Genomic DNA, 19056 nt, shown 5'->3' with positions numbered 1-19056 from the left:
ATACGGACTATAAATTATTAACATTTATTAACCAACTAGCCTAATCATATATTAGTTACTTTTACTGACAACAATGTTGTTACAATATTGTCTGAACAGTAAAAACAACATTTGACACCTATACAATTTGACTAAAAATGAAAGGTAAATTGCAGCACTAAGAACTTATCTTCAGGTCATATTGGGTCACTGAAAATAAAGGACCAAATTAACAGGAGTTCTGTTGAAATGACCAACCATGAGGCATAAAATCTAACAATATTTACTCTAGCACCATATCACTGTGGTTAAAAACAAGGACAAACACAATGCATCACCTACCGTAGTTCACTGGAGGTTACTTTTATTATTATTATTGGAAATTGACTTTCCAGAAACATAAGTTATATCATATACATCTGAAAACTTTCATATTATCTTAGACATCAGTGGTTTGGTTTTTAGTGCACTACATTTCTGAGTAAAACTGACATCACAGAACTGACACTGAACAGCTTTTACATCTTTATCCTAGATATTGTACAAAACAAAAGAAAAAAAAAAATTAAGAACAATTGTTAAATAGATATTGCATCTCAGTTTTATTTATTTAATTTGCTCCTTTACATATGACATCTTTTTCTGATGTTTTCAAACCACAGCACATGTGAAATGCATTGTGTAAAAGTTGTTCATGAACTCATTCTAACCATGCAGATAAGTAAATGCATCAGGGTTTACTGTAAAATATTTCCAGCCTCTGAAACCACTGCTGTTGTTGTTTCGTTTTTAATAGAAAGTAGTGTTTCGTTATTTGATCCATAGCATGACAAAAACCCTCGTACTGTCATTTAGCCATAACTGGATATACAGGGAGAGCCCAGTTCATTTCAAACTTTAAATGGATACTAAACTTGATTGTGAATACACCTAAGGCAAACTAACTTGAAAGGAACGTAGGAGGAGCTTTGTCAAGTTAACCTAATTACATATTTAGACACACTGACTTTCCTTTGGTTAGCAAAGCAAGACTCCAACCACTTTTTCTTTACAAGCAGAGTCTGAGGGTACTGATGCAATAGATCTCTTAGTTCCTGAAAGAGAAGAAAAAAGGAGAACATACTGCTGTTACTAAATTAATAAATATTAGGCAACCTCTTTAAAAAGTTAATTTTGATTGTACTACCTGTGCATGGACAGGATTTTCCACCTCTCCTACAATATGAGTGACGTGTGAGCTCATGAGATCCTCTTCATCGCCGTCATATGTGCAAAAACGTTAAGGTATAAATTATTAGTTCATGTCAACATCAACAAGCTTTCTTAAAAATGTGACTAAGATAGACATGTTGTAGCGGAGAGGTTTGTTGGCTTTGTGGAACGTTTGGGTGAAGATGAAACGTGAAAGGATATGTTATGAGATATCGGGCGAGCTTCTTCTTCTCTGTAGCAGCCATGTTGTAGAAGTAGACATGAACACCTCTCATAAAGTCAGCCAACCCTGGTGACCCCTGACATTCATGTGACATAGTGGAGGGTTCTGGTGTCTTTGTAAGGTCTTCACTGTTACCAATGGTGCTGGAGGAACCAGATGGTGATGATGCTGCTGGGTCTGAGGCCGAATGCGAGGTTGATGGAGTAGATGTGCATGTGGTAGAAGAAACTGTAGATGAGCTTGAAGGAGCACGTTTGTAATAGTAGCTGAAAGCCAAGTCAAGGATAACAAAAATGGCCTAATATATTTCAAATGAAATCGCACGCAAAATTAGGCTAAACAAAGTTTGTCTGGTGTTTGTTTAGGTAATTCAAAACATTTTGCTAATTGCCACCTTCAAACTAACATTCATCGGTGGAGATTACATAAGTAGGTGTGCTCTGGTGCTTCGCCTTCCTTGGTTTGGAAATTTCCTCGTTAATTTCTTCAGTCCGTTGACGTCAGATGCCAATAAAATCATGATCTAATTGGAAACTGCTTTATAGTAAAACTGACAATGGAATTCTAATCGGAAGTGATACTGACCATGTTTTTCAGGTTAAATACTGAACAGGTTAAAAACCTGCTTGCTCTAAAGCAAACTACTATATTTATTGCTATATAAATAAATGTGACAAGATTTGATTGGAGACACTATTATTAGATGCTTTCTTAACTGCTGCTTTCTTTTTCTTTCCGTTTATTTATTTTTATTAAAAGGAAAGTGTGACTTTAGTTCATTGTTTTACTAGCATGCAGTTTTTGAGAAAAAAAAAACTTTTTACATTTGTTTTCAGTTCTTCTTGGGTAGGATACATAAATGTAGAGATGCCTTTGGTGGCCAGGTGCTTGCGAATGAGTCTCTCTGTTCCATACCAGTTGAAGCCTTTGGTGGAGTGACCAATCCGAGGCAGATGGACACTTGCTATTGAAAAAAACCCACTGAAAATGTTAACTAAAGATCCATTTACACTAAAGAGACCACATTTCTCAAAGCTGAAGTCTTGCAAGAGACATAAACACAATAGACGAACACGTCCTCCAGTGCATGTTTACACAAAATATAAACACAGTCCTTGTGAAAGACCTTAAAACTAAAGACTGCTGTTACATTATACACATTCTTATTGAAAATTTTAAAATCAGCAGACATGAGATAAAACAAAACAAAGCTGCAGTCTAGACTAGGTAGGTTTCTGTTATGCCTAGGCCTAGGGAGTAGGCTTTTCTAAGCATTTTGAAATGAATCCACCACTTGGAAACAATCCCATCAAATCTTTATGATACTTAAAAAGGGGGCGTGCAGTGAGCTTAGGTTCTACTACAGCAGGTTTGCAGAAAGGATGTGTATTTCATTTGCAGCTGTATGTACCATCTGTTTTGACTGCATTAATAGATTTCAGATTACTTTTTTTTTTTTTACATTTATTTATAAGATGAATAGAGAAACCTACATCAATGCAACCAACAACAGTAGTTTCACAAATGACAGCTGAGTACCGTTCTTTTGTTTGGCATCCCTGTAGATCTTCTTGAGGCCCTCATCCAAGGCAGTCAGCCGAATGCCTGACAAATTGTTGGCTTTATCCCTCTGCTGAGCAACTATAAGTGCCAGCTAGAGAAACAGGAGGCATAAAATGATTCAATAAATTCATGATTAAAAATGATTAACAGCAGTAGATTAAAGACATAAACAGCTTGCTGACTTACATAGTCTCTTCCACTGAGCCTCGACTGTTTGTCATCAATAGGAAAAAGCAGAACATTCCCCAGTTCTAAGTCTGCAACACACAATTATCACTTTTTCATTTATACATTTTGTTTACTGTATATCGAACTGTGCATGCTCGTTTCAGCCTATTTTATTATATATAACTTACCTTTGAATGAACACTCACTGAAAATGTATAAAATCTAATAATTTGATAACATTGTTAAATACAAACTACCATTTAAAAGTGTGAGGTGATTTAGATTTTTTTTTTTTACAGAAATAAATACTAATGCAAGGATGCATTAATTGTTGACTGTAAAGACTCTATTTTACTACCAATTTGTAATAATGTTACAAAAGACTTCAATTTCAAATACATGCTGTTCTTTTGAGTGTTTTAGTGAGTAACATATTTAGAATATACTGTAGAATTTTTACGGTAGCTTTACTGTAGAATCTGCTAACATCATTAACATTTTATGGGTTTATTGTTTTTTTTTTTATCCAATGTTATAAACCAAAACAAATTTTAATGTTATTAGCATATAAAACAAATATACACTATATTATCTAAATATTATCAGTGCATTCCAATTCTGTAACTTTAAACCTCAGAAAACTAATTGTACAATAAAACAGTATCATAAATGTCTATAACTACAAATCAGCATTCTAACTAAAATGTTACTACTAGCTTATAGCTCTGAAACCACAAATGTTGCGAAGTCCCCAACATTTAACATTTTGGTAATAGGTATTAAATCAATCCTGACAGTTTTATTAACAATTATCTTGCAGGCAGCATAAGGAGCTGTGAATTGGACTCTAATTTCAGTGTGGAATGTTTGTTTTGAAACAGCACATGTTAGACTTGTCTCAGCAAACAGGAAAGGTTTGTCACCTTCCATGTTCCCGGCCAACTCATACTGCTTCTTCGGCTCATCTGATCTGCGCTCCAGTGCGGTAAACAATCCTCCTCGGCCCCAGTGTCCAGAGTCATCTACACAATAAACACACGTACACAACACATGCCAAATTAGCAGAAGGCTGATGTTGTTATAAAAACGCCTCATATCATGCAGGATAATCAATACGTTAACAGTTGTCTTCTGACAGCGAGATGTTTTAATAGAGACATACCAACACAGTGCACAATAATGGCATCCTCTTGGTCAGCCTGAGGGTGAGTTACATCACCCAGCATATAGCGAATGGCTGTGTGATCCGAATCAGTGGAGCTACAGCTGACAACATCATCCTCATCTTCATCAGACTCAATATCCTCACCCTCACTGTCGACTTGCGGCAAACACAGCGATTTGTAGCCACATGATTCCCACCACGCCATCCTGCCATTGAAGGATACACATACAAACAAGGCGGAAAAATACACATCCACGGGAACATACAAATAAATATACTATATACTGGCAACAAAAATATGCAACAAAATGCCAGAAAGATTTTTACTTCTTCTTGTAATTTAGTTCTTCTTGTTGCTTTTTCCTTTCCTCGTGCAGCTTCGCCCTCTTTGCAGCAGCTTCTTGTCTCTTCTGACGTCTCTGTTCTAACTCGGATTCTGTAAGAGGTCTTTTCTTTCTCTCTGGGTCGATCAAGGGCCCAGACAGGGACACCTGATGAGCAACAACAGGCTTTGTTTTTTTTGTTTGATTTAATTAAATATAAATTCATGAATAAATACAATAAATAAATAAAAAATACTAAAATATGTATTATTATCATTTTTATATCGAAACATTTACTAACTAACAATCCACCGTATTTTACAGATTATAAGTCGCACTTATTTTTCATAGTTTGGCTGGTCCTGCGACTTATTTATATTTGATATGAACCAAAAGAAAACATTACCGTCTACAGCCGCGAGAGGGCACTCTATGCTCCTGAAAACAAAGAGCGCCCTCTCGCGGCTGGAGACTGTAATTTTTCTCTTGGTTCTAAGTAAATGCAACTTATAGTCCAGTGCGACTTATATGTTTTTTTTCCTTGTCATGATGTATTTTTGGATTGATGCGACTTATACTCAGGTGCGACTTATAGTCCGAAAAATATAGTTATGAATTTAATACACATTATACACCACCATTCAAAAGTCTGGGGTTGGTTAGATTTATAAAATGAATTTTTAAAACTGGCCTCTTATGTTTACCACTTTTGGATCAATAAAACAATTATGCTGTAAAATATTATTAAAACATAAAATTACCGTTTCCGATTTTAAGATATTTTAAAATGTAATTTATTCCTGTGATGGCAATGCTCAATTTTCAAGCGCAAATATTCAAGTCTCCAGGGTCACGCATATTTCAGAAATCATACTAATATGATGATTTGATGCTCAAGTAAGATTTATTATTATCATCAATGTTAAAACAGTTGTGCTGCTTAATATTTTTGAGGAAACCCTGATACTTTTTTCAGGATTCTTTGATGAAAAGAAAGTTCAAAAGGAAAGCATTCATTTTAAAGTATAACTGTTTGTAACAATCATTTACAATAAATCATTTAATCAATTACTGTCACTTTTGATCAATATAGTGTGTCCATGCTGAATACTTAATAAAAAAATTAATTAATGATAGTAGCAATAAATAATAGTAAAACTGATATAAACATAAATACACACATATACAACCCAAATGTTTTTGAATAGTAGTGTAACCTTTCAAATAAGTTACCCCAGCTTTATTACGAAGTGCACGGCCTTCCTTCCCAGCATCCTCTAGATCAGCGAACTGCTTCTCAAGTAACAGTTCAAAGGTCTTCTCATCATCGGCACTGGGGTCTTTAGAGTAGTCCTTGCCCTCGAAGTAGTACATGTGGTCTAGAAAGCCAGAAAAGACATTAATGGTTCATTTAATTTTCAAGTGCCAGTTACAACCAGATTACTGAACAAAAGCTAAGTGTTGTACGTTGACCCTCCAGGTCCTCATCTTCCTCTTCATCGCTCTCATTAAGCTTGGCATGCTCTTCATCAAGCTTGGCATGCTCTTCATCTGTTAGCCATCGGCCGTCTCGAGACTGCCCCAGGATCAGCCTGAGGTCTACGTCTTGAATGGAGCTCTCCTCTGACGACAGCAGCTTATCCACACCAAACTTCAGGATCTCACTCAACTAGGTGAAGATGGAAGTGATAGCATACTGAGAAACTGTTAACATGTGCAGTTTCACAAGAAAGGAAACCACAAGTACACAGACAAAGAAATGAACCAGGAAACAGGGTAAAGACACAATCTGATGAGCCTAAGAGATAAGGACATGTGTCTCTCTCCACCTGAAGGCCAGAAGCTGCAGATTGAGCCTGGTCCAGCAGAGAGAAACGTCCCTCCTCAATCACGGTGTCTGTGAGACGTAGTTTAGACACAGCACGGGAATAGATGATCTCTTCTACAGTATCTCTACCGAGAAGCCGGATCACTTTAACAGGCCTGCAATCAAAAAGAGAATTCATCTACATATATACTTATTTCTTTTATATGCTTTAAAACTTCAAAACTAAATAGAACAACATCAAATTTTGCCAATGGAATACCTTGTTTGGCCAATCCTGTGGGCTCTGGCTGCTGCTTGCAGGTCATTCTGTGGGTTGAAATCACTGTCCACAAATATCACCGTATCTGCTGCAGTTAGGTTCATGCCAACCCCTCCTAAACCAACAAAAATGTTTGGGCATAGAAAGATTTGGGCATAAAAGCCTCTTTTGCTCACCAAGTCTGCATTTATTTGATCAAAAATACAACAAAACATAATACTGCGAAATACAATTACAACTTAAAAATAACTTTTTTCTATTTTTATATATTTTATTTATTCTTTTGATGGCAAAGTTGGAAATTAATAGAATATCATGTTTTTTCATTGTGCATTCCAATTACTCTCAATCAAACTGCAGCTGGGTTTTTCGATTAGGTAAAGATACAGCGTTATCTGTTTTTGTTAATAAACTCTTCATATATACATGTATGCACATACATACACAAAAAAAAAAAAAAAAAAAAAAAAAAATATATATATATATATATATATATATATATATATATATATATATATATATATATATATATATATATATATATAATATTCTTTGATGAAGAGAAACTTTAAAAATAAAAGTAGTAGTTATGTGAGTGTAAAAATAAAATGTCGCATTGAAAGTGAAGCTGTAATTATAATCTGAACAGCTAAGAAAATAAATGTCATAAAATATACAATCTTTTTATCACACTTTTTTGCACTGCCATCTCTTACAGAGACACAGTTTTAATGCATGGCCTCAATATTTATGCATTATCTCTTGTCACGACTTTCAGTTTTCAATTGCCTGTGTCTGTTTAAAAGATGCAGATAAGATTTGCATCAGACACATGAGGGCAATTTTGCAACCTGTAATGGTATTCAAATATAATACTCTAAAAATATAGCTAAATATAGCTATAAAACTAACAAAATGGATTTGCACCGCAGTTGATTATAGAGTGTGATGGTGTGAATCTCAGATTGGCTTTCCCAGACTGTGAACTCACCAGCTTTGGTGCTGAGGAGGAATATAAAAACATCTTTGGAGCTGAAGTTTTTAATAGCTAGGTTGCGTTCCTCTCCCCGGACTGAACCATCCAGGCGCTCATAACTGTAACCTGCAGAGAAGTAGGAGGGCCCAATCAGAGCTGGCAGTTACACAGCCGGTAGCACAATAATGCACATACTGCAACAAACACAGGATGTGATACTGAACCCACATTCACTGCTCTAGATCAGAGGACTAGATTACTAGAACATGTAAGGCACGGTTACATAAATGTTCCAAATTGAGAACAAGCAAACACGTTTAAGAATTCAAGGCCAATACATTTTCTCTTTAAAATGAAAGTCTCGAGTGAGGAAATTTTCAAGAGTGGTAACACTAAGTGCTTTCACATTAATTTCATCATTGAAAGTCTGTGTTGAGATTTTTCTGGCATGATTCCATTAAGATAAGACAAGTAGACACTTGGGTGATCTTTCATGCACATCACCAAACCACAGTCTATTAAGAAAAGGCGAAGGCTCAGTAAAAGTGTGTCTTAGTACCTCTGTACTCCAAGTAATCTTGCAGAATATCCAGCATTCTAGTCATTTGAGAAAACAGAAGAACACGATGGCCCCTGCATACAAAAACATCTATTTTAGATCTCCAATTCAGTCAAATGAATTTAAAGACACACTGCGTAACATTTGGCCCTCTAGCAATTGACATACAAAACTGTGTCTAGGGAAGAACATTGCTTTGGTTGTGCGATGGCTCTGTTTCTGTGCATGGATAAATGTGGTCCGAGGCACAGGTGTGAAACCCCTAACAACTGGACTTTTATCTGTGTACAGATGATATATGACAAGATATACCGTATTTTTCGGACTATAAGTCACACCTGAGTATAAGTCGCATCAGTCCAAAAATACGTCATGATGAGGAAAAAAACATATATAAGTCGCACTGGACTATAATTCGCATTTATTTAGAACCAAGAGAAATGATTACCATCTACAGCCGCCAGAGGGCGCTCTATGCTGCTCAGTGTAGACTACAAGAGCACTGAGCAGCATAGAGCACCCTCTGGCGGCTGTAGACGGTAATGTTTTCTCTTGGTTCATGTCTCTTCGTTCATTTCTCTTGGTTCACGTCAAATTAATTTTGATAAATAAGTCGCTCCTGACTATAAGTTGCAGGACCAGCCAAACTATGAAAAAAAGTGCGACTTATAGTCCGGAAAATACGGTATATATGCAATAACAGACAATTTCCTGCAAAATCTGTACATACAGCAATATAAATCCTTGTTATGGGCACAGGTTATAATAATTGATGAATTGCAAAAATCAGCATATTATACCAGTTAAAGGGGGGGTGAAATGCTATTTCATGCATACTGAGTTTTTTAAACTGTTAAAGAGTTGGATTCCCATGCTAAACATGGACAAAGTTTCAAAAATTAAGTTGTACGTTTGAAGGAGTATTTCTGTTCCAAAAATACTCCTTCCGGTTTGTCACAAGTTTCGGAAAGTTTTTTTCGAGTATGGCTCTGTGTGACGTTAGATGGAGCGGAATTTCCTTATATGGGTCCTGAGGCACTTCTGCCGGAAGAGCGCGTGCTCCCGTATAGCAGAGCACTGAGAGCACAACAGACTTCACTGATCAGAGCGAGAGCGTCGCGAAATGTCACAGGAGGAGTGTGTTTTTGGTTGCCAGGGCAAGACAACCCTGCACAGATTACCAAAGAAAAAACAGCATTAAGGGACCAGTGGATGGAGTTTATTTTTACAGAGCATCAACGGAGTTGTGCAAGTGTTTTTGTTTGTTCCCTGCATTTCTAAGATGCTTGTTTTACAAACAAGGACCCGTTTGACGCCGGATTTGCACATCGTTTATTTCTTAAGGATAATGCAATCCCAACGAAAAAGGGTCACGATCGTGTGTTGGAACCGCAGGCGGTGAGTAAAACTGCTTCAAATATCCGCTGAATCTGACTGTTTGCCATGGTTTGTTTTGGTTGGTTTTTTCCTCACGGTAATGTCACAGCTTCCAAACGATCTCAACGCAAAAGACTACTGGTGCTCGTGATTCTTTAGCTCACGCCTCCAGCCGGTCGTGTTTTTCTGGGAAAAACTTTTTGGAGTTATGAAGGATGCAGTACTACTCTATAGGTACTCAAGATTAACAGGATATTGAGTGAAAACGAGCATTACCCCCCCCCCCCCCCCTTTAATGACAGAATTATATGGACAGGAAGGAAACTTTAGGTGAGCAAGACACACCCCTCCTGGAGATAAGACAGCATGGTGTCCAAAAGAGAGAGCTTTCCACTGGCCTTCACTAAATGCTCCCCCATCTCAAATGGTTCTGGTTCCACACCTTACATGGAAAAGGTTCAGAATAAAAAGAAAATTAGTTGTTTTTATTTTGTCTGAATACAGAAAAAACACAAAAAGTGCTAAGAGTTTTTACCATCAAACAAATACGGATGGTCCACACATTTCCTGAGCTGCATTAAAATGTTCAGAAGTCGGGTCCTAGTGTTTTGATCAGTCCTAAAGGCATCTGAAATGATCAAAACACTAAAATGAACACTTGTCCTTTTCCTTAAGTATTACATTTCGAGCGTTGTGACAGGTGATTCATGTCGGGGCAGACTTACCAAGGTCTCTCATCAGAATGGCTTTATAGTATCTCTTCTGAAGGGCAGACAGCCCATGAAAAACCAAAAGATCGGTCTTCTTGGGTAGTTCGGCCGCCACCTCTGCTTTAACCCTGCGCAACAAAAAGGGCTGGAGCACTCGATGAAGCTCATCGGCTGCAGACAAGAACAGCAAAGTTATAACTCCCACACAAGGTCACACGAGTCCAAATATAAGAATTTATGATCTCTATCCACTGATAGCCTCAAGCAAATCTGACAGGTGAGTCGAGGAGAGAGAGCATCTATTCTACAATCAGACTGGCATTGCGAAACTGACATCTTTTTTTTGTGATCTGCCATGTCCGGGAGCTATCTGAGTTGTTATAGTTTGGCACCAAACCTGTCCAATGTTTCTGTCACTTAGATCTTCTTGACTGGTGCTTTTGTGATAACCAACAGTGAGTCACAGCACAGTAATTTCCACCAAAAATATCAGTAACATTCAAAGGAACAAGGTTTTAAAAGCATTACTGTCTAACCAAAGCCCTTAAGGTCAATGATGGCAGCCACTATGGATTTTTAACATTTTCTGAAACAAACAGCTGTAAGTGTTAATGAGGGTGGTAGAAGATATAAATATCTTTCATATATCTTAACAGTTTGATTTTTACATTGAAAGTGCAAAGGTTTGTGCAACCATACCAAGAGCAGGTTCAGTCTGTACATCTGCGTAGGCACTAACAAAGTCCTCAGCGGCTTCAGGCAGAAACAGACTGGGTTGGATGAAGGCGAGGAGGGAATAGACTTCTTGCAAGTTATTCTGAATGGGGGTGCCTGTCAACAGCACTCGGAAACCTACTGTAAACTAAGAAGGCAGATGTCAGATGGCAGTTAATAGCAGGGGAAGGCTGAAAAATTGACTGGCAAGGCTAGGTTTACTATCAGGGGTTTTACAGACTGACAGTAACCGTAAAAACAATGAAAATGCAATCGAGGAACCTCTTTGAGGGTTTGGTGCAGCAACGATTCCTGGTTCTTCAGCCGGTGAGCCTCATCGACAACTAAAATCTTCCATTTCCAACTGTGGGAAGACAGTGGAGGGATAAAGTTAAATATGAATTGAAATATGCAGTCACCGACACCAATAAACTGATAATTATTTTTATGTTATATGGCTGATAAATGTAAGATATTAAAATTCTATGCTATTTTGTCTAAATAAATTCAAAGCACAACACACATATACACACAAAATGCTAAACTTTTAAAGGCTTCAAGTTACTAAATTATTAGTAATTATTAGGTGACAGTAAAGTTGCCTCCAAAACCAAGGAGGGCCAAGTGTGTTTATTGCAGATTTTAAATGTCAAAAGATCATCTATAGCAGGGGTTCTCAAAGTCTACATGGAAAGGTCAAAATCTGAATTTTCATCAGTGGCTTCGTTTACTTGCACCCAAATAATCCATTTGTAATCGGATTGATGACTCAATCGGACTGAAAAACGTTCATATAAACACTTTAATCGATTCGATTGAGCTCGATCCGAATTAAATATCGATCCGAGGGGCTTTTTTTATGCATGATAAATATGAGCAGCACAGTTCAGCGGTTTATATGTATATTTATCGATAAACGGGTAAGTATTAAAACAAATGAAAAAAAAAAAAAACGTGTAGGAGGTTATTATGTGCAAACAGTGAGAAACTCTATATTATCTATGTCACTTTCACTTTTCACTTTCACTATTTGAGCAGTGTGCACATGTCAAAAAATCTATTCTGAGTTGTAGCTTGTGACATATAAACCCGCACCTCAACCTGATCACTTTATTTAGCATTCATATAAACACTACAGTCAGATTCATCAATCGTAATGAATTCAGTCCGATTGAACCGAAAAGTGTGCATGTAAACGTAGCCAGTGTCAGGGTCAGGTCCGGAACAATCGGTTATTACAAAAGTTGTTTTTTATAAACATTCATGGATAACAAATAAACACTAATATGTTGAAAAAAATAAAATCAAGGCATCCAGTGGCCGATGATGCTGATATTGTTTGGCCGATATGTTTGGCCGGTTTACCGATATTTGTTTATGTTTTCTGACAGACAGCAGTTTCACACAGACTTGCAAATGCAAATTCATTCTCTGTCAGCAGGAGGCGCTGATGGAGCGGGAGATATATAGCGGTTTCCCAGGTAACAGTTGTAATAAAATCAGTGCTGCATTCACAAACTGCTACTTTATCAGCCATTACAGGAAAGGCTAAATTAAAATGACATTGAAGATTTTCTGAAGATGGTCGGTTCTTTCAAAAATACAGTCACATGAAAACACATGCACTGGGTTTTATTTTTTAACGCGCAGTGCTCAATTTATTAGCCTTTTGGAAATTCTACTGTACGGCCTGTCAAAATATCAAAACTGACCGCCACAATTAACTTAATTTATGGAAAACATTGAATACTGCTGTAAATCAAATGGCCATAATCTAAGTGAAAATTAATTTGTACTATATATATATATATATATATATTATTTACAAGTTTAACATGCGTTTATCAAAGAAGGAAATATAATTAGTGCTCTTGAAATACAAAATGGAGGCAGGTACAGACTTTGAGAAGCACTGATCTATAGTGTAAATATTAAAAAACATATATATATTTTTTAAATAACACATTGTAAAAGAACAAGTTAGCTGATAAAACTAATCTTTATTTACAGTGTTACGTTTATATACAGAAGAAAAAGAGAAAAACATAAAACTAAAGATTAAATGTAAAACTACAAGTTAATTCAGGTATAAAAATGATATCTATAATGCACAGTATGAAAAATACAGATATTCATTTAGCAATTTGCTAAATGTTACATTAGTTTAGGTTAGTATATGCTTTTGATTATATTTGCCGATGAGAAGCTTCGTCACTTAGAGTGCATTTTCAGTCCGACTTCTCTCAAACATGCCGAGACAGATTCTTCCCCTGCTGAGCACTTAACTGGAACGGTGCCAGTTAGTTTGTCATATATTGAAGGAAAATAGCACCAGGTGCCAGATCAACACCAATAACTTATAGCTGTAAGTTTTCTCTAATTTTGATCAGAGTTCTTTTTCAAATAAGTAATTTAAGTTTTTTTACACTGTGCAATTAATTTATAAAATGTGCTTACGAAATGTCTACACTTATTGCGGTAAGTTCGGTTCCCTGAGAAATGGGAACGAGACATGGCGTCAGAAGCTGACGCTTTTGGGGACTCCCTTCTTTCCTAAACCTACCTGAAATCTTATTGTACAACGCCAGTGAAGTTGCAACCCTCACTGGCCAATGCCAGCCAAGAAAACAAATAGGGGCGGAGTCCTATTGCTATATAATGAGCCATCTTGACGGCATAAGCACAGAATCTTCCGATTGAATCAAAAGCACAGCAGACCTGAGCAGTGAACACGGAAGCCTACACCATGTCTCGTTCCCATCTCTCAGGGAACTGAGGTTACGATAGTAACCGGACACATTCTCTCTCGAGAATAGTCTCTCGACATGACGCCGGAAGCTGATGCTTTTGGGGGCTGTATAGAACAACACCATGGGAAGAGCGAAGAAAAAAACTCATTGCTCAAACAGTTCTTGCAAAGCACATAAAATAATCCCCAAACAATCATTCGACATGCTGGAACGCCGAGAGGGAAATCCTTCTTCTAACATTTTCTCCAAAGCTGTCTTGAGAAGGAATTTGCATGAAAGAGGAAGTTAGCAGTGGGGCTCTGTCACTATTTGTTTGTTTCTTGGCTGGCATTGGCCAGTGAGATTTGCAACTTCACAAGCGTTGCGCAATAAGATTTCGGGTACGTTTAGGAAGGAAAAGAGTCCCAAAAGCGTCAACTTCTGACACCACGTCGAGAGACCATTCTCCAGAGGGAACTGCCCTTCTACTCCTGGTAGGATCATTTCAAATAGGACTAATGAGTGGACTAGAAATGTAGGAAATTGTAGGTTGTTCTCTAATTTAGATCTCCACTGTATATCACCAATACAAGCACAAGTGATAGTAAAAAAAATTATATCAACCAATAACCAACATGGTATTGATATTGTTGTTTAATTATGTGCAAAATGCCCAAGTAGCAGAATTGTGGAAACATAGTAATTTACATAAAGTTTCAAACAGCAAAAATAAAAAATTAAGTTGATTACCTTTTCAGGTATCTGGCATCCTTGAGGCACATCTATTAAATATGATTTAAGAAGATTTTCTGTTAATAAACAGTGTAAAGTCTTGCAACCCCTCTGAATACAGTTATCAGTATGACATATCTATTCTCTGAAAACAGCTGGACTAACCTCATAGGTGGTGAGAAGTACATGGAAACGTTGGTCATTCCTGAGCTCTTTCTGGAGCTCTGCTCGTCTTTCTTTATCCCCAGTGTAACAGATCACAGACAAACTGGGACAGAAGCTGAATTAAAAGAAAAAATAAGAGAACCTTGACTAGTCTTTCATGTTAAGTTGTACAAAAGGTAGACACAAATCCAGCGTTTATATGCAACTGTCTCCATCTAGTGACAGTGACAACACATTGTCTTTCATTAAAAATCAGTTCATGCTGGTTTATACATTCATAAAGTGAAAAACAGTCCCAGAGTCCTGTATCAGTAATAAAAAAAAACATATCTTTAATATGTAATCTAAAATGACCACACAAGTCTAATCGTATAGCAGCATTACCCTTACCGCTCTAACTCCTGTCTCCAGTTCTCCAAAACAGATAAGGGACAAAGCACAAGGAACGGTCCGTTCATCTTAAGGCATCCCCGAGCATATACCAGCAGAGAAATGGTCTGTAGCAGAGGATGACATCTCACTTATCTGATATCTGACATCTCGGAATAAATCTCTGTCTTAAAAGGAAGCATTACTAACCTGACAGGTCTTGCCCAGACCCATCTCATCACCGAGGATGCAGCCCTGCTGGTTCTTCATACACTGTGACAGCCACCTCACTCCATCCACCTGATAAAACCTCAGATGTATCGCTGTTAGGAAGGAGATAAAGGATTGTTCCAAAGAAAACTTTTAGAGTATTTCAAACCATAAAATGGTCCTTTAAAAACATTTCCCCCCCACTGGTTCCACATGAAAATCCAACCTTGTCCAAAAATGTTATATCATGAAATAGATGCCACTTGGCTCTAAAAGTTAGCTTAAAAGACTAATCTCGAAACTTGCGTAATGAAAATCATCATTTCAGATAAATTTCAGTTTAGTACTCATTAAGTTGCGACAACGCTACTATGAACGCAGTCCATTAAAATAATAATTTAATCATAGTAACTGTTACACATCAATTGTAAAACATTTTTATTCTAAAAATCTTAAAAGGCATACAAAACTTTGCTATATTGACTTTAAACACGTCACAAGACGCTCTTAATTCACACACCTTCTAATCCCCATTTTTTCAGATCGCTCTCTGATAGTTCCGATTTTTCCTTTTCTGGTATGTTGTTTTTGACTGCTCGAAGAAATGTTGACATTTTTGTGCTTTAATTGTGTTTACGTCTACCTTTAGACACTTTATTCAGTGGAGTACTAAAGTTATAATAGCTTGCCCGCGCCAAAGTGTGACGTGAACATGACTACTTCCTGCAACAGTGAGTGGGCGGGTCCCAGGACAGAGGTCATCCAATGACTAGCCAGCAATGCAAACACGTAGTTTAAAAGCGCCATTCTTAAAAAGATAAATGCATTTCACACACACAGGTCACATAGATTACTGCTGTCATTTACCAATGAACTACTGCACAATGTTTCATTTATAATTGAATACAGGATAAAACCACAAATTCATCAATATGTAAATATCTAATGCTGATTAATTCAATATTTTGAAATCACAAAACATAACTAACCTTGCGAAAGGAATGTAGGTATGACATGCTATACCTACAGAGAATAAAAAAATTATTGATAAAATGTTTCCGTACAATATTAAACTGGGTGCTAAGGTACTCAACTAAATAATATGCATTAAATATATATTACTAAACAGCATACGTGGAAATTACCACGCAAATGCAAGGACTTGCAGAATGACAAACAGCAAAGTGAGTGAAAAAATCTTCCACTGTGGTACAGTGATCAGTGTTAAAAAGAATTCAATAATACTGCACCATCTGATTCAGAGTTTGAAATATACGTTAAGGATAGAGTAGAACTCACCCAAAATACTGCACACAGTGTGAGAACCACTGATCTGTGGTGAGAACCAAAATTTTAAAAAGTCAAACTCTCATTAATCAGAATCTGCATCCGCTGTAACAGGCAGATTTTTAAAGGATGCACATGAACTAAAAAAACTGTTTTTTTTTTTTTTCACTGGCTGGTGCATTAAATACAACATGAATTTAAAAATAATAATAATTAAATACAACATGAATTTTACTTCCAAAATGAGAAGTATATTCAAATGAAACATTTAATGAAGATACAGAATCAGGGTATCTTCCGTCCATTCCAAATCCGTTTTAAATTAAAAAACAGAAAAGGAAAGACTCAAGAGGATTCAAGAGAGAGAACATGAATTAAATAACGAGAAATGGAAAAATGGCTCGTTTATTCGTTATTCCATCTAGGTTAACAAACGGAAAATGAGTTTTTGATTTGATTTCTCATTTTGTCGTTTGGGGTTTAAAAAACGGTTTATGGCTTCAATATTTCATTCGCACTGGTGGGCGGTACTGAAACGCTCATTTCATCTGATTAGTCGAATTGCTCCGCCTTCAACTCGATCTTACATTCTTTCAGAATAAGAGTCTTATAAGAGTAGCGTCTGAAACCACCGCTCACTGTTAATTAACATAATATTTGAGTCAGATGTTGCTGCGCACATAATTCGTGCTGATGTGACTTGCAAGTCACGCCTTTAAATTATTTCTAGGTTATAGTATTGTATGAATATTGTCCCACTGTAAATACAGTGCAAATAGTTTTGTCTCCTTGGATAAAAGTGAAGAGGAAATAAAAATCAATAATAGACTGAACAGTTCCATGATAATATGTCTGTAACATTTACCACTCTCATCTTTTAAGTCAAAAGGCACTAGGTAGGTGTGTGTGACATTAATAATTAATTGGGAAAAATACTATAGTTAAATTTATGAAATAAATTAGTAATATTCGTTTTATTCCATATACTAAATTGAATGGTTTTTCTTTTAGTCTTCTTTGTTGGCCTTGAGAAACATTATTTAAAACATTACTATCATTTATTATGAGAGTAATTGACAACGACTAAAATTTTAATGTTTCACCAAATTTCCTTCTCAAAAAATCCTAGTGACTTTCATTATCTGAGCAATGAAGGTCTTACACTTAATATCCACTAGAGGGGGAGACAGGATTTCTATTTACGTAAAATGGCAAATAAATACATTAATTTCATTTGTACTACCATGAATATGCCATATCTGTGTACACGAATAAACTTCACACTTCAAGCTGTACTTTAAAACTTCCCATTCTGGCTTTTTCAACCTACCTCCAAATGTATTTTAATATATTTTTTATTCACACTGGTTTATTCATTTAATGTTTGTCCATCTAGAACTTTTATTTTTCATGAGCTGTACATTTTAAGATGTACACAGTGTTGATAAATCACATGCACTGAATGTAAATGCTAATGTCAGGACTCTCAGTCCTCCTCTTGGATGGCCAGTGTCCTGCAAAGTTTAGCTACCCCAAATAAACACACCTAAGCTAAGCAAGGTCTTCAGGATCAGTAGCAATGTCCAAGTAAGTGTGTTGGAACTGAACTCTGCAGAACATGGTTCTCCCGTGTCAGGACTGGGTTTTAAATCTATAAATGAATTTGTACAGTTGGGTGTCTGCATGCAGAGGTGTACTTCAGTAAGTAAGTACAATGTAAACTGTAATCTATAAAGACAAATCTTCAGATAAGCATTAAGGCCACTGCCTTGAGGTCTCCATCCATTGGTCAAAACAGACCTCGCACCCCACCACACTCCTGCTAGCTGTCAACATTAATTGCGGTTGGTGCCAAATAAAAATTATTATGTATCCCTTGTGCATTGTTCAAATTCACTACCCTTTCGTTATGTTCGGGATGAAAACATTCACTCAATTAAACTGCTATAAGCATTAGATAAAAAAATTTTTCCCCTAATTTATTGTTGGTGGATGTTTTTTTTTCACTGACTTCCATTATAATTACATTTTTGATTGCAAAGCCATGAAACATAATCATGCATTCTTTATTGTTTGTGGTTTTCCCTGTTGGGAAGAGGTAAAATTTGTTTTTTTTTACAGTTGATCACTAGGTGGGACCATCAACCCTTTAGATAGGCCTGTGCAAAAAAAAGCTTAGTATCTGACTTGTATATAGAGTTATGTGGAGTATAACAGCAAATTATATTGTGTGTATGTGTGTAGGAGAGAGAGAGAGAGAGAGACTTTTGCGCACTTACCTTGATGTATTTGAGAAAATCTAAATGTACACCTCAGCTCTCAGAACTACATGGAGTAAACAAAAGTGTATTTATGCACCTGCTGCCTTTTAATGGTGGTGATAAGTATAGACTAAACAAAAACAGTACATGGATTTAAACACTTGCATGCCATCCTTCTGGTCATTTGATGGTGAGAAGAGCAGCAAGCAATACGAGAAAGGGCTTGACTTGAACCAGAGTTTTAGAA

At 36.6% G+C, this 19056-nt stretch overlaps 1 protein-coding gene across 1 annotated transcript; it reads right to left on the bottom strand.

Annotated features, from left to right (window-relative positions):
- Positions 1–326: 326 nt before the first annotated feature.
- On the bottom strand, positions 327–15992 carry chd1l (chromodomain helicase DNA binding protein 1-like). The gene is made up of 25 exons (XM_026265637.1): positions 15782–15992; positions 15262–15374; positions 15073–15179; positions 14683–14797; positions 14536–14567; positions 11339–11420; positions 11042–11204; positions 10358–10513; positions 10168–10260; positions 9978–10074; positions 8256–8329; positions 7712–7822; positions 6721–6835; positions 6463–6616; positions 6101–6302; positions 5867–6012; positions 4638–4801; positions 4308–4516; positions 4069–4167; positions 3164–3234; positions 2954–3068; positions 2270–2378; positions 1393–1680; positions 1166–1247; positions 327–1073 (listed from the first exon to the last, which is right to left on the bottom strand). Exons 1-25 carry the CDS (start codon positions 15873–15875, stop codon positions 951–953), a joined length of 3114 nt encoding a protein of 1037 aa, XP_026121422.1. The 5' UTR covers positions 15876–15992; the 3' UTR covers positions 327–950.
- Between the last annotated feature and the right edge of the window lie 3064 nt (positions 15993–19056).

This window comes from Carassius auratus, chromosome 6 (assembly GCF_003368295.1).
Source record: "Carassius auratus strain Wakin chromosome 6, ASM336829v1, whole genome shotgun sequence".
Classification (NCBI taxonomy): domain Eukaryota; kingdom Metazoa; phylum Chordata; class Actinopteri; order Cypriniformes; family Cyprinidae; genus Carassius; species Carassius auratus.
The sequence above is the reverse complement of the archived record's forward strand: the minus strand, read 5'-3'. Positions and strand labels throughout refer to the sequence as shown.

What these genes read in the sequence shown, in the direction of transcription:
- chd1l (XM_026265637.1), bottom strand. Translation starts at nt 15,875, where the DNA reads ATGTCAACATTTCTTCGAGCAGTCAAAAACAACATACCAGAAAAGGAA. An exon ending in TGGAGACAGGAGTTAGAGCG is followed by an intron (nt 14,798 to 15,072) that starts GTAAGGGTAATG and finishes CTTTTAATTCAG; the next exon opens with CTTCTGTCCCAGTTTGTCTG. An exon ending in CACTTCGTAATAAAGCTGGG is followed by an intron (nt 4,802 to 5,866) that starts GTAACTTATTTG and finishes GTTGCTCATCAG; the next exon opens with GTGTCCCTGTCTGGGCCCTT.